This window comes from Artemia sp. Qi Xiang Cuo, chromosome 3, assembly GCF_049724085.1.
Source record: "Artemia sp. Qi Xiang Cuo chromosome 3, ASM4972408v1, whole genome shotgun sequence".
NCBI classification, from domain to species: Eukaryota; Metazoa; Arthropoda; class Branchiopoda; order Anostraca; family Artemiidae; genus Artemia; species Artemia sp. Qi Xiang Cuo.
Genome location: NC_142796.1, coordinates 81545035 through 81560870, shown reverse-complemented (window position 1 = coordinate 81560870; position 15836 = coordinate 81545035). Strand labels below are relative to the sequence as shown.

The 15836-nt window shown below is 36.0% G+C and overlaps 1 protein-coding gene across 6 annotated transcripts in view; it reads right to left on the bottom strand.

The window, feature by feature from the left end:
• Positions 1-3445: 3445 nt before the first annotated feature.
• Positions 3446-15836, bottom strand: part of LOC148954615 (uncharacterized) — a 276074-nt gene continuing 263683 nt past the window's right edge. For 4 of the 6 annotated variants that reach the window (XM_089087172.1, XM_089087169.1, XM_089087171.1 and 1 more), the window contains exons 8-9: positions 14862-15032; positions 3447-3872 (exon numbers count right to left, since the gene is read on the bottom strand). In XM_089087172.1, coding sequence (XP_088943298.1) covers positions 3732-3872; positions 14862-15032 — 312 coding nt within the window. In that variant the 3' untranslated portion in view covers positions 3447-3731. Of the gene's footprint in view, positions 3873-14861; positions 15033-15836 lie in introns of all 6 variants that reach the window. The other 2 variants (XM_089087166.1, XM_089087168.1) reach the window with 2 other exon arrangements.

Here is a 15836-nt window from a genome sequence, read left to right as displayed (position 1 = left end):
AAGGTGGGTGGCTGCAAGCAAGAAAAGGGATATATCGACGTTGTCAGGACAAAAGGTTGTATCCAACATTTTTCACGCTTAAGAGATATTTGTCAAAAACCATTTACTTATCTGGACTCGAGGAGGGAGCTGGGTGCCCTGCTGGACTCAAGCAGGGCACCCAGGGCAGTTTCCAGGATTTTGTTCGGTTGGGGGGGGGGGGAGAGGCTATACACAAATAGAACTTTTAAAAACGAATCAAAAATTTGTTTATAGGTATTTTTTATTACGTTTTACGAGTCAGACAAACATTTCTGGGGGGGAGGGGGTCAAACCCCCAGCCCACTTACCTTTTTTTGTATTTTTGTTAAAAATAAATCCCCCCTCCTTCTAACTCGGTTTGAATTTTTTAGGAAACTAGGGAAACTCATTTTCGAATCAGAATCGTAGATGAATAAATATTGATTATGCATTACGGTCTTTTATATTCAGTACTGTTTAATATCATAAATTCCACCTCGGCTGAGACTGCCAGACCTGAGTAATACCGCCTCAAAATATGTTCTAGAATCTCAAATGTCTTACAGGTTTTCGTGCTAATCGGAGAGCGAGCGGCAAACAACCCTTAGATATTGAAGGTATTTTCGTTGAAAAAAATCTGAAAAACTTACCCCCCCCCCTGGGTTTTTCAATTTTTTGTCTATTCATTCAAGACAATTAAAAATATTCTTGCACCCCTCCCCCCTTTCGTGAATTCTGCCCCTGCATATGACCATAATATAGTCTCAATCGGCTATATCTTTCTTTTCCAGCAAAGTTACTATTAGTTATCACAGACACAAACCAATTTCTGTACATTATTGTTGCTGTTTTGATGTTCTATTTCATTAGTCTTTCTTTTATCTTTTTTCGTTTCATCTTTATTTTTACAATCTTTACAAAATTGAATTCATCTCAAAGTTATCAGAAAATTTGGCCAAATAATTTCTCACAACATTGGGGCGCGGGGAAGGAGAGCTAGAAACCCCCCGTATACATGCCTAGACTTCAAATAAGAGAAAATGTTCAGTCAGACCAAGTTGCTGTTTTGATGTTCTATTTCATTAGTCTTTCTTTTATCACCTTGTTTGCAATTTTAAATGCTGGTCTTTTTGATACTCAGCCATTATTCACAATTTTGTATTATGGGTATTAGATATATATAAAAAAAAAGTTAGATTCAGTCAAACTTCATTGAGAATCATCATACTTTCAACCATCTATACTTTCAACCATCTATACTGCAAGCATAACAGAAATAATCTTCACCACCTCCCCCCAAATGTCCCATTTGGGGGGGGTGTGTCCACATTCAATTAGTGTTTACTCTGTGAATGCAAAGCAGTTCTAAAAACAGCTTCAGAAACAGGTATTACCTTAGGACTTCCTCTTCAGAGGGCTCTTGAAGGATCTTAGTCCACCCAGAATACAGGTATTTTGTCATCCCCCGCACCTTTTTACTTTTTGTTGTCTCCCCCCGCTCATTTGGGCATTCGACCATCTCAAATTTAGCTGACACTCTCTACTCACATCACTTGTGATTGTTGGTATATTAGATCTCGGTCACTTGCATAAATTTTCTATTCTATCTCGATCAGTTTAGCCGAGTTTTTTAATTAAAAAATGCGTACACACTTATACAACAATGCTTGATTTTAGTTTGAACTTGACACAGTTGAAACACACTTGAGTGTACATCCACACTAGATTGTGATGTCTAAGTTTCTGCACAAATAGCTCATTAAAGAAGCATATTAAAGGCTACCATTCTTTTTCCCATTTTGATTTCAACATTGGACTGGAAACTGAATAAGTAGCATTTTAACCCACAAAGTCGTAAAGTGGTTGAAGTCTAAATAAAATCCTTAAAATAAAATATCAATAACAGTAAGAGATTTTAAATAAATTCCATCTTGAATGAAAATTAGGACGACTTTTGTCAAATCTCTCCAGTAATTAACTGGTGGAGGCAAGGGCGTATTGAATTTCGACGTCGCATTAGATTAACGACGCTTCTCGACAACTAAGGTCCCTGCGTCAGGTCATTTTCTAAAAAAAAAAAAACACAATTGCAAAGCTTGAAAAGAAATGTCAAGAAACATTAAATGTTAGATGGAGTTTTTAATTGATTTCGACAATAGCGCTAGTTTTTAGTCTTACAAGTTACTCTGTACAAGACCTGCATCCTAGGGGTTGTCAATCAGGTACCGATACTTCGGCATATTCAGCTGACAAAAGAACAGTTTGTTCTTTTGTCTTTTTGTCTGATTTTTCTGAAACACAAAACATGGGATGTTACCCCAAGGAAAGCCTTTCAAAGCATAAGTGATTTGCCTAAGGAGCCTTCCATTACAAATGAAGACTATTTTCTTCTTTTTTCCATTTATCCTTTTTTTTCTTAAGATAAAACGAAAATGGGAACTATTACAAAATAAAGCTTATTAAGGCAAACAATAATCATCAAAAAGTAGTCAAGCAGTGATAAAAAAATGAAAATAAAAGACATAAAAGGCTTCTTTTCAAAAATATTCTCCAATTTCAAATTTCATATGATCCGGGCACTTTTTTGACAATGGCGTCAATTGAAGGAGAGGGCAGGGGAGGCATGTGACCCTCCCAGGTTTAAAAAAATACCCTTCTTTGGGTGTATTTCCATTAAAAAAGACCAATTTTTGGTATTTTCATTCAAGAAACTGAAGAAAAGAGGAAAATTTGCCTTCTCTCCCTAGATTTTGAAAAATACATTTTACTCTCTCCCTTAAATTTTCGTGGAGTGACGCCATTAAATTGACGTCATTGATTTTTGAATGCTGCTCAAATAACTATTTGTTTGTGATTACTATTGTAATTACTATTTCAGTAGGATTCAATTTGTTTGGTTTGATGAAATACCTCTTTTAGGGAATTTCCAATATGCTTTATTATCCAGTGTATTTATCAGAAAAGCTTAATGGCTCTTTATTTCATTAAATACGATAAATTTAACATACTTGTATGTTTTTCCTTTGAGCCTAAGATAAGTATAACAATTTTAGAGCAAAAAGTACTAGTAATAGTAAGTAATAATAAAAAAAGTAATAGTAATAATAATAATTACAAAAAACAAAGTGGATTAGTTCCAGCAAGATATATTTCAGCCAATGAATAGACTTCATAGGGATTATAAATGGCCAGACTAAGTTCCATATCAAACATTTCAACAAGTGTGGGGGCCAATGAAGATGTTAGGGCCATGTCTAGTTAAATTCATCAAATACTATTCATAAGCCCTCCGAATACCTACACTGTTTCTCGATGATTTTTTTTTTTAGCACTAAATATTTTCCTACCTGTCTTCAGGGTTGCCATCCCTAGTGATTTATCACTATTTCTAGTGCTATTTTATATTGCCTAAAAAAAAACACTAAATCAGCACATAAATCACTAGATTATTGAAGAAAATCACTAAATCAACCAAAAAACACTGAAATATTGTGATTTTCTTCCTCATCGAGTGGCAACACTGGCTGCCTTACGACACAGGACTTATCGGTACTCATTTGTATACACATCACAGATATATCTCCATCAATTACAAATAAATAACAATTATACTCATTAATAAAAAACATTCACTCCACAACTGTATACACAAGGGAATAGGTTTCAAATGAGATGTCTCTGAATTTACATACTCTTTATAAAAGTAAAATAAACGTACAAAAAGTGTCCCATTATCTTTTGTTCATGATTGGGTTGGCAAGAATCACACTACCATGAGAACCATAGCGTGTCATAACGGGTGTTCCTGTACTCGAGGAAGAGGGTTGGACAGGGCGTGGCCTGGGTTGAATAATAAACGAAGATTGCTCAACCTACAAAATGAAATAAATCATCAGATCAAAATAAAACAAAGAATCAGTCACAAATGCAACTCGTTAATCCATTTTTTCTGTCTTGCATTATATCATTGAATTCTTTTTCGCTGAAGATTGGGGTATCAGAGACAGCATAGGAGCGCTGGATAAACTGGTGAATCTCCAGCATTTTTATTGGTTGCAAGAGGGATCCGAATAGTCAAGGGGCGTGGGCTACATAATAATATTATTCTCCAAATTATTAGGGGGCAAAAAGCCATAAGAATTCAATCTATTATTTGTTTTTCCTGTCCCCTTCTTATGGAAAAAGTGGTCGTAGAAACTTTTGAGGGACCCATTCGATTGGAAACTGAAAGCACTGCTGCCGTTTTTGAGAGCCGAAAGTAATTGGAGGGCAACCAGCCCCCCTTGCTACCTACTTTTACTACCCCGTTCCTGGTAATCCTCTTTGATCAAAACTTTGAGATAGACATTTTGTCCAAAATAGTCTAAAGACCCAAAAAATATGTCTCCGGGAATGAAATGACTCCGAAAGTCCCTGGGACTAGGGAACTAAATAATGCAAATTACTAATTGCTTAAACATAGGTTTCATGGTGTTAAGGGGTTTGTTTGATGTTGGGTGTGCGATTGGATCGAAATTTTGTGCGCCAGATCGTCCTCTGGCTCAAAATGACTCAAAAATTTGGTGTGGGGGAGGGGATGGGGGCTCAGAAATTGGCTATAACACTTTTTATCCTGAATAAGTTTGAAAATTACAGCCGCAAAACCTTTGGCCAAGAGAAAACAAAAACACAAAAAATTTTAAGACCCCCCCCCCCACAAAAAAATACAAGGGCCCAAAAAAGGTCCAAGAGCTTGTTCCTGATTGGCTTGAAACTTCTTACATCTTTATGTCCTTGGGTTAAGAGTACCCCAATTCAGGGAAAATAAATATAAGCCCCCCCCCCAAAAAAGAAGAAGAAGGGACCAACAAATGACCAAGCCACTTCTCATGGAAGGGTGGCCATAGGAGCTTGGGAAGGGGCTCATTCCGTCGAAAATTGAGAGCTCTAATGCCCTTTTCAAGACCAAAAGGATTTTTAGGGCAGCTAGCCTTCCTCTCGTACCCTTTTTTGAAATCGAGCCCCCTCCCTGTAAGTCCTATGGTATTCGATACAAATTTTGATAAATAACAATTTTTTTGATCCTTTCAGAGGTCAATGTGGCCTTTGCGTTAACCAAGAAATGGAGAAAATTCTAAAAGAAGAACTGTTGTTGATTTATTCACTTAAGGGCAGTGGTGGTTAAAAGGGCGTTATTTACCGCTTTTCGTCAAAGGTACACTTACAGCTCATCCTATTAGACGAAATACCTACGACCGACTGGTTTAATTCAGACGTTTAAGTCTCAAGATAACTGTGAAGGTTCCATATTTACCAACCTGTTTTCGTTTTCTAAGATACAGACATGGGTGGAAATATTGAGCTCTTTAAATGAAAATCATGTTTGCTTTATCTTGATGACTCAACAAAAAGCTTTCTAGTATAAACAATCGCCTCGTCCAAAACAATCAAAAAATCCAAAGCATACATTCAATTTTTTTTTTTTTACTCTTTTGTACAATTTATAATGTGTAACACACCGTTTTTTGGATCGACGTTTACATGATTGACTTTTTCTCAAGGAATATGTTCCAAATGCAAGTTTTAGGCCTGTTATTTGTGAGCCAGCGTATAATCTTGATTTTTTATCTACGAAGAAAATCCTGATATCAATCAAAAGCTGAGATTCAGCTTTATCCATCTATTGAATTACATTTCATTTCATATTGATTCTTAGAATCATGTTGGAAGGGTTTTTCAGAGGAAAATTTTGGAATTAGGAACTTTGCGACAAGCCAACAGCTGTAATTTAACACCAAAAGGACAATATACTTTTATCATAACATTCATTAGTTTTAGATCTATTCATTCAACAAGCCATATTTTTGATAATACTTAAACTATATCCCAACTTTTTTTTAGATATTAATCCAAAATTTCTTAAAAAGGAGAAAATATTACTGTTGAATGGCTGAGCTGCGCAAACTTCTAACAAATTTCAGGCGGATCGAGATTATGGGGATTCTATAATGTCTCTAGAGGGCGGTAAAGTGTATTAATGTAAATAAATACAAGCCGGTTGCTTACAGCGTTGCCAACGCGGTACAACTGTACCGTTTCTGGTACAATCAGATTTTTCGGTACATTTTGGTTTTATTTACTGCTTTCTGACTCGGATATCTGTTCCAGCTTTAGCTTAGGAAAAGTTTTCCTCTTGTTATGGAAAGCTTTCAACCTGTTCAGATGGTGCAAATTGACCTCTTTTGATACAATTTTAGTTGGCAAACTTTTACAGTTTACTTCAAAGCGTTGGCAACACCGTTTGCTTATACAATATTCGAACTCTTCATATTTTTATTCAATATTGGTATATCCCATTCGCTTTTGTTTGTTTAGAGAGCAAAAGGTATTATTCTTTTTGAGACGGTGTTTTATTCCAAGTTGTTTAAAAAAAAGATGTATGATTTATTCATGTGTACTTTTTCTCTGATTCAGTGAGTCTCTGAGTCGACTTTGGGCAATTGAGGAGAGAAGTTTGAATTTGACCTACAGCTAGGTTCATTGTCAGAGTTCAACGAGTGAAGAGCTAAACAAGTTTTCAATTGAATCGGATATAGTCCTTGCTCTAATTTGTTGAACTTGTGTAAGGAACTAAGCACATATTACACGCGTGAGTACTTTGGGGTGGAAGATTGGAACATTTAGTTGTTGAAGTTTGTTACCTGTAGTGCCCCCCCCCCCCCTTTATAGCTGCAGATTGTATAATGGCAAAACACAAAGAGTTCGATCTTGTCCTAGCTTCATTTCAGGGATACCCCTTATGGCCATCAGTAGTTATTAAAGCCACCAAAGACCAGAAAAATCAAGCTAGACATCTAGTCTTTTGCTACGGTACCCACTCTGAGCCTAATATAGCTGAAGCTCATATCCGCAACTGGAATGAGCACTTTAAAGAAGCCTGTACAAGGACAGATAAAGATGTAAATAAAGCTTTTGAAGAGGAGCGCCTATTCCATGATATTTTCAAGACTAAGAGTAAAACCTACTTGTCTCTACCCAAAAAAACTAAAGTAAATCCAGCCTAGCGCCGTCAACTCCGACTTCCGCAGCAGCATCAACTTTAAAGGAAATAATAAATGAAACTCAAGAGGAACTAATCAACACTAAGTCCAACCTAATGAGTGACATTTCTCGTGTCGTATCAGACACAATGAAAGATCGCCGAGCTTCTGAAATTATCAGTGAAGATATTGTGAACGAAAGTTTATAATTCTATTTCTCTTGAATACAATGCTAAATTTGAAAAAATTGAAACAACCCTTCAAAGACTTTATAATGATATGAACTTGCTTAAAAATAAGATTTCTAAAGTGGAAAACAGGGTTGACCAGCTTCAGCAGGATACCTTACTTGACACCCTAATTTTCTACGGTGTGAAACCAAACCCCAATGTGGAATTGATAGATAATCTTAATGAAGTGATAACAAAAATAATGGGGTTGCAAGATTTCAAAAAAATTGACCTCTTAAAGGCTAATCGATTTCGTATGCCTGCTACTCAAACTGAGAATGTGAAAATTGCCCCCATCCTGGTAAAATTTTCAAACTTGGATATTGCTCGAAAAGTGTTTGCAGCAAAAAGTAAGTTGGTTAAGTCAGGTGTATTTGTGTCTGAAAACCTAATTAAAAAGCGTCGCGATCTATTAAACGCGGCTCGCAGCACCTTTGGTCAAAGAAGTGTTTGGTCTGATCAAGGACAAGTTCTAGCTAAAGTTCCGTGGTAAACTCTTATGTATAAAATAGAGTATTTGCGTGAAAGCATCAGTATATGACTTGTTAGCATGTTCCTTAAGTTGTAAATGCCTTCCACAGGTCATGAATCTTCATGCATTTACTTTATTTATTTATTCATTTTTGTTTCTCTTTACGTGCTAATGGTTCATTCCGATAATACCTGCTGTCCAATTAGGTATTTGTTTGTTTGTAATCCTTTGACAGGTTTTTCTTTTGCAATTGATTTAAGTAAAGATTTCTTTTTGGTTCATCTGGTGACTTTAATAGACTCCAAGTAAAACCTGTTTTTGTGAATTTTTTAAGCCATGAGAGACGGCTTTGCGAGCTTGAAAATAATCCTTTCGATGCAATTAGTATCGTAAATAATTCTGTGGGTCAGGCTAATCAAAGTCCGATTAATATAAACCCTATTTATTATAGTAAATATGTTTCGGATTTGGGGGGAGAGGAGGTTACCAAAGGAAATTATTCTCTGACAGCATTTAAGCTTAACATTCGGTGTCTCTCCTCGTCAATAGATAATTTAAGACAAATTGTTTCTGATGGACAGCTGTTGTGGGTTTATGTGAGAGGTTTTCGGATTCTGGCAATGGAATGCTATTGGATATCCATGGTTACAAAATGTAACGTATAAACCGCTGCAAGATGGCTAAAGGAGGTCTTGCCTTGTATTCACCGGAAGTAAAATGGTCACTTTTAGTGACCAGGGTGATGTCAACTCTTTGTTAGAACGTTTTGTTGAGTTACAAAATAATCCTTTAGATATAGAAAGTATAATTAATAATTCAGATGGAAGTAGAAATAGGAATTATAATGATCCTAAATCGGTTATTGAAAGTAAATATGTTTCGCAATTAAGTGGTTCTGCCTCTTCTAAACAAGATGGTATTTTGTCTGTGCTTCACCTAAACATTCAGGGACTTTGTTCCTCTTTTGATGAGCTGAAACGGATCGTCAGTGGTGGAACTCCGGATGTTATTGGATTGTGTGAAACTTTCCTGGATTCAAAAAAGGATATGCTTTTAGATATCCAAAGACTTAAGATGGAGAAGATGAACCGAAAACGGATGGCGAAATGTGGCCTTGCCCTGTATATTGCCGATCATCTTGTATATAATTTCCGAAGTGATTTTGAGTAGAAATGAGGAAGGAATCTTTGAATCCCTTTTTATTGAGATTAAGTCAGGTTGTAAGAATTTAGTTGTCGGTTTGGTTTACAGATCCCCTAGTGGATCTATTCCTTCATTTATGTAAATTCTAGAAGAGGTTTTGGACTTAGTCCAAAAGTATCCTTGCGAACTAGTCCTTATGGGGGATTTCAACCTTAACCTGCTGGATCAAAATTCTGTTTCGGCTGCAGATTTTTTGTCAATGATGCTTTCTGCGGGAACTCTACCTTCAGCTTGTATACCAACCCCGGTTACTGAGATGCATGCATCACTTATTGATAATATTTTTTCGTCACTAGATGTCTTAGATAATTCGGTGATGATTAGTGATATTTCTGATCATTTCCCTGCTATTTCACGATATAGGACTGCTAATCGATTGCAGCGTAAAGTTTCGCCATCTAATCTCCCAGTTTTTCGTTTTGGTGTCAGTGAGATCAGTCTACTTAAATCTCGTTTGACTGATCAACCATGGGATAGTTTGGATTCTGAATCGGATTTTAACCGCTCTTTTGATTTCTTTTATGATTCAGTAAAAGTTATCCTAGAAGTTTGTCACCAGAATCCAAAGCCTCATACCTCGAAAAGGATAGTACTGCTGAATTCGTGGATGACTCCAGGTCTCCATAAAAGCTGGAAAAGGAAAAATTATCTGTGGAAACTATACAAGGCTTCGTCATCTGCTTCTCATTATCAGCGGTTCAAAGCGTGTAGGAATATATTTAATTCTCTGTGTCGGAAGGCCAAGTCTCAGTATTATCACAGGAAATTTTCTGAGTGTGGAAAGGATGTTGGGAAGACATGGAAAATTATTAATTCTGTACTTAAACCTACTCCCCCTCCGCCTTCAGTTCCAACAACGCTGATAGTCGACGGTAAAATTGTCCAAGGTGATGAAAATGTTCAGCTAGAGCTTACGTCTTATTTTGCTAATATAGGAAAAGCGACTGCTTCATCTGTGAACTCTACAACTCCTCGTTGCGATTTCAGAGCCTATCTTGGACCCCCATGTTTAAAGTCATGGTCTTGAGCCCTGTTTCTGAGTTTGAGGTAGCTCGGATCGTAAATGCACCTAAAGGTTTATCGTCTTCAGGGACAGACAGAATTCCTACAAGGGTTATCCGTGCCGTTCTTCCTGCTATTCTGTCACCATTGACTAAGCTTGTCAATATGTCTTTTGTGAATGGAATTTTCCCTGAATCACTCAAGCGAGCTAAGGTTATAGTGCTGTATAAAGGTGGGTCCCGGAGTGATCCTGCTAATTATAGGCCAATTTCTCTTCTATCTGTTTTCAGCAAAATTTTTGAGAAGTCTATGCTATCCAGGCTTCTTAGTTTTCTGGATGTCAAAAATTTTTTCCATGATTTCCAGTTTGGATTCCGAACGAATCACTCTACAGAGCATGCTTGCGCATCTCTCTTGAATTTCATTCATTCGGCAATAGATTGGTCTTATCCCGGCAGCTTTATGTTTGGATGTTCGTAAAGCTTTTGATTCTTTGACTCATCAGATCCTTCTTAGTAAACTATTGCATATTGGTATTAGATAAATTGCTCTCTCTCGGTTTGATTCTTATATTTCTTTTAGAATTATTTCACTAGATCCATTTTTACAAAACTCTTCTCAAGCAGAATTTGGTGTCCCTGAGAGATCTGTGATCGGCCCCCTTTTTTTACTGACTTACGTCAAGCATCAGATTTCAGCAGTCAAAAACACCAGTTCTCTGGTATACTGCAATCTGTGTCATCCGGATGTTCCTTCGTGTCCCAATGCTACTTCAAACGAAGATTGCCTCGTTGCTTTTGCTGACGACAGCACTTTTGGGACTCTAGGGAGGACAGAATGTGATGTCAGGTCTAATCTGGTGGCAATATTTGAGAGAGCAGTTTCATGGTTTGAGGCGAATTACTTGGCCTTGAATGTTACCAAGTCACATTTTCCTATTTTTTCTCGAATTGGTGTAGCTTTCTCTCAACTGACACAGCTCCATGTGTCACAAGGCTCCTTTTGCAGACAAAAGAATCGGTTGGTCCGGTTTCTTGGTATCCTGTTTAATGAGAACCTTTCGTTTAGACACAATATAGCCATGATTAGGGTTAAGGTCTCACGGAGTTTGGGTGTCATTCGAAAACTCAAACACACCTTTTCTGGAGCTATTCTGAAGCATCTTTTTTTCTGCCTTGTCCAGTCATATGTCTCTTATTGCCCCATAGTATGGATGTCTAATTTTCCTTCTACACTGCGGTCGCTTTCTGTTATTTATTATAAAAAAAGGCGTCTTATTATTGACACCAACCCTTCTTCACCAAAACCGCTTCTAAATCTACAGTCTATCTACATTCTTTCTTGTGCTTCTTTTTTTTTTCATCAGCTTCATGGCAATCTTCCAAAATCTCTTCAAAAAACTCCTCAGTTTATTTCTGATTCAGCTCCATATAACCTTCGTTCGTCACATAATATCTGCATTCCTCCTACTCCTACTGTGCGGTCAGATTTCAATCCCCTGATCGCTTGTCATCAGGTTTGGAACTCCCTGCCTTCTTCAGTACAGAAATGCCACTCGTTTGGCACTTTCAAGAGTATTCTTAAGGACCATTTATTTAAGAATCAAACTTAATAATTAATTTTTTTTTTTTTTTTTTTTTTTTGTGGAGTTGATGTCCCCTGAATGTTTAGTTTGTTTTATGGTGGTCTTCTCTGCGCTATGACTCCCAGGCCTCAGGTATGACTATCAATATTTATTGCTGAAACTTGTATAGTTCACTAAGGAGTAGCATTCATGATAAATTTTATTGCTTTCGCACCATTTTATTACAGTTCAATAATTATAAGCCTTATGACTGAATTTACCCATAAACGTCAATTTTGCTACCTAGCCTCAGAAATAAGCAGAGCTGATTGAACTGGGATTTATATAGTTTTAAATATAAGTTTAAAAGGGCTGTACATGGCTTAAGTTATGATATTTTAATATCTTGGATAAGAGCTATGAATAATATCGTAACAGCTATTATGCTGCTGGTTATACCTGACAATACACATAATTCTGTTTCGACGATAGGAATTCGCTTATAGTAATTTTTTTTTTTTTTTTTTTTTTTTTTTGAGTCTATTTAATATAATTAATTAATTTAGTTTATTTATTCAAATTTTTTCTATAGTTTCCATTTTATGTATATTTTCTTTTCTTCTCCTTCATATGTGAGTAGGTGATCATTTTAAATTTTCTTTTGTTTTTTTATCTCTGAGTATGTAATTCATATGTCTTCCCTCTTTGTACAGGCCAATGAGCCTTTGAGGGATTAATAACATGTAATACTGTATGTGTATTTAATGAAGAATAAAACTTATCTTATCTTATCTTACCAAAATATTTTGTATTTCCTTTTCCAAAATGCAGACATGGTTGAAAAATTGAGCTTTTTAAACGAAAATCCTGTTTGCTTTATCTTGAAGTCTAAATAAACAACTTTCCGACACAAAAACCATAACAATCCATAATGTCCATGACGTAACAATCCATAACGTCCATAGCATAACAATCTATAACGTACATAACAATCGAAGTACTCGAAGCATATTTGTCAGTTTGTTTCACACTTTCGTAAGATTTGTAATGTGGGACATGCCCGTTTTTTTTAGTTGTTCGTCGTTTTATTGTTCAATTATTCTATTGCTGTTTTATTATTATATTGCCAGTTCTTTTATTGAATATTCTAATTCCATGGTTGGTATCATGAAGCAGCAGTTGTATATATTCGGTTTGATTATATTCTTTTTATTCTCCAAAGATGTTCAAGTGCCAATGACACTAAAAATCAAATTTAGACGAGAATAAAGCAAAAATAAATCCCACATGATTCCTAATTTGTCAGATTTATTGTTTTTTTTAAATTTCCTTTTTTTTTCTTTGTTCTCTCCAACTTTTTACTTTCTCAGTTCCTAAATTTAGCAAAATTTAGGTGTTTTAATTCCCCCCCCCCCAAAGTTCTTTTTTAACAAGAAAGGGAGGGAATATTCAGAAGAAGACTTGTTCTTCCCTCTTTCCTATTCAAAAATCAAATTACTCTGTCTTGCACCTCAGATTCTTCTTCACAACTCTGTATCGGTTACCAATATAAAACCCACACAGATCCAAGTCTTGGGGGTGGAGTAATGTTTGTACACAGGATTTTCGTGGGGAACTTCGAAAAAAAAACGAAACATGGGTGAAATATATAAAAAATATCGCTAAACAAAGCGAAAAACAAACTAATCTCAGACCTCTCGAAATTTTGGGAAAGGGTAGAATACCCCCTCTAGGATAAACTGGAAAAGACAGCTAGGGTCCTCTTATACTTTCATAACCAATACAGCAGGCCTAACAATAATATTGAATAGGCTTACTATGCTTTGAATAGATTCAATTCAAGGCCGTATCCAGGATTTTTTTTTCGGGGGGGGGGGGTACACAAAAAAAACTAAAAAAACGTATAAAAAATTTGTTTATATCCATTTTTATTACGTTCTTTTACGAGCGAAACAAACATTTCGGGGGGGGGGTCAAACCCCCCTAACCCCCATCTGGGTACGGCCTTGAATAGATTTATGTTTATTGATTTATTGGCCCTTGGCACTGCAGTGAGCTTTTAGCAGGAGTAGTAAAAATAATATTCCCAGTTTATGTAAAAAGGAAATAAATAATCACATTTGGTGAGTTGAATCACACACACTTACTCGGCTGATTACACTGGTAAACGAAATATGGTGTGTGTTCCTTCAATTAGCGAAATAATATCCCCTCTAGGATAAGGAGGGGTATAATATCCCCTTTAGGTTAAACTCGAAGAGACAGCTAGGGTCCTCTTATACTTTCATAACCAATACAGCAGGGTTAATAATAATATTGAATACATTAATAATAATATTGAATACACTAATTAGACTTTGAGCAAATTGTGGTTGACATAGGCGGTTGCATTGTTCTTAGGCGGCTTGGTACTGTAGTAAGCTTTTAATGGAATAAGTAAAAATAATAATATTCCCGATTTATTTGAAAAAGAAATAAATGATCACATTTGGCGAGTTAAATAACACACATTTACTGGGATAATTACACCGGTAAACGAAAGATGACGTGCATTCCTTCAATTAGCGAAATGATTTGAACTCAAGCAAAGTGCAAAGGGGACAAATTTGGTACATTTTAAAAACTTCCATAAGTTGTTCTATGACCCTCTATGGGAAAAACTTCACAGGCTTCCATATACAGAATTCAAATATAAACCCCCAGCTATGCTAGTGTCACCATTTTGAAAGCGCAGAAGAATGACACTCATTCATTTCAATAAGACAACATATAATTTAATGTATATGGATTCTTATAATTTACATTCTTATATAAATTCTTATAGTTATAAACTCTTGAATTATATTAATTATAAACTCTTATAATTGATATTCTTATATAAACTCTTATATTCTTATAGTTCTTGTAATTTAAGAACTAATTTTTATAAACTACCAGAAGAATAAAAAGAAAGAATATTTTGTTGTTGGAATAGTTTTTACCGCCACCGTATCCCTCAAAATGAAAAAAAAAACCCTAAAGATTGATGCGGAAAACACACAAGGGAAATTTTGAAATTGCAGCGTAAAATTACTTTTAGTATTTGAATTTTAGTATTTTTGTTTTTTGGCATCTCAATTGAAAAAAGAACCGAAACACGACAAAATTGCCCCCCCCCTCCAGATATTGGAAAATACATTTTGCTGCATTTTCATGAATTGATGCCCCTGCTTTTCTCACTTTCCCTTGAACAAGCACTCTCTTATATTTTCTGATGGGCCGCATACCCAACATCTGGCTAAAAACTCCTAAAACTACATGTTTCGATTCTGGACAGCAGATATTTAAAACAAAACTTGAAACCAACAAATTCCGTTCAGATGCTGACTTACTTGTTTTGAGTTTTCCAGCTTCTTTTTCTGAGAGGTAAGGTTTAATGGCGCGTCGTGGAGGCCCAGTAATCCCACTGCTTCTCTTACACCAACGCCACGTATGACTGATACTTGAGTCGTGGCACCTGTTGTTAATACTTGTGCACTCGAAATCCCGTTTAACTTTCCTGCCTAAAAAACAAAACAAAAAAAACTAGAGTCAAGAGCAAGGCCGTATCCAGGAGGGGGGGGGGGGGGGTAGGTGGTTTGACCCCCCCCCCCGAAAAAAATTGTCTGACTCATTAAAACGTAACAATAATGGATATAAACAAATTTTTATGCGTTTTTGAGTAAATGCATGCCTAGTTTAACTGATGCAATACCACTTGGACTACCGAAATGCTACTCTAGTTTTCGGAGCACAAAAGCTGATATTAAAAAGTTGTGATCCAAAATATAAAAGTACAATTTAGGAGTCGGAATGAAAGTAAGAATCAGAGTAATTAAAGATAACCAATCCAAAAATAAAGCAGTTATTAAGATTTGGGACAAAATTTCTCCATGGACGCTAAAGTAAAGGGACCACATTAACCGATATAATAATATTAAAGCAGGAAAAGTGTGCATTATTCCTAACTATACACCGTTTTAAGAAGTTCATAATATTCATATACTCCCCAAAAATTCATTCAAATAATTGCAGTGCGCATAGATGCACAGATATAGGACACAGTTCATAGTACAACTTAGTACATGTTAAGAACGCCTCATTCCCAATGAAATTTTACTAAAACCCAGATTTTGCTAGCGTTAATTTAAGCCAATCAAAACGTTTTACGAAAAATCTGGTATGTTCAAATTTGTGCTAGCTAAATCTCGGCATTAGTAAAATTTAATTGTGAATGGGCCTTAAGCCACTAGTGCCCCCACAGAAAATGTTTTAGTCCGAGCTAAAACTTTGAACTATGCAGCCTTTTAGAAAAAAAACTTCCAGTA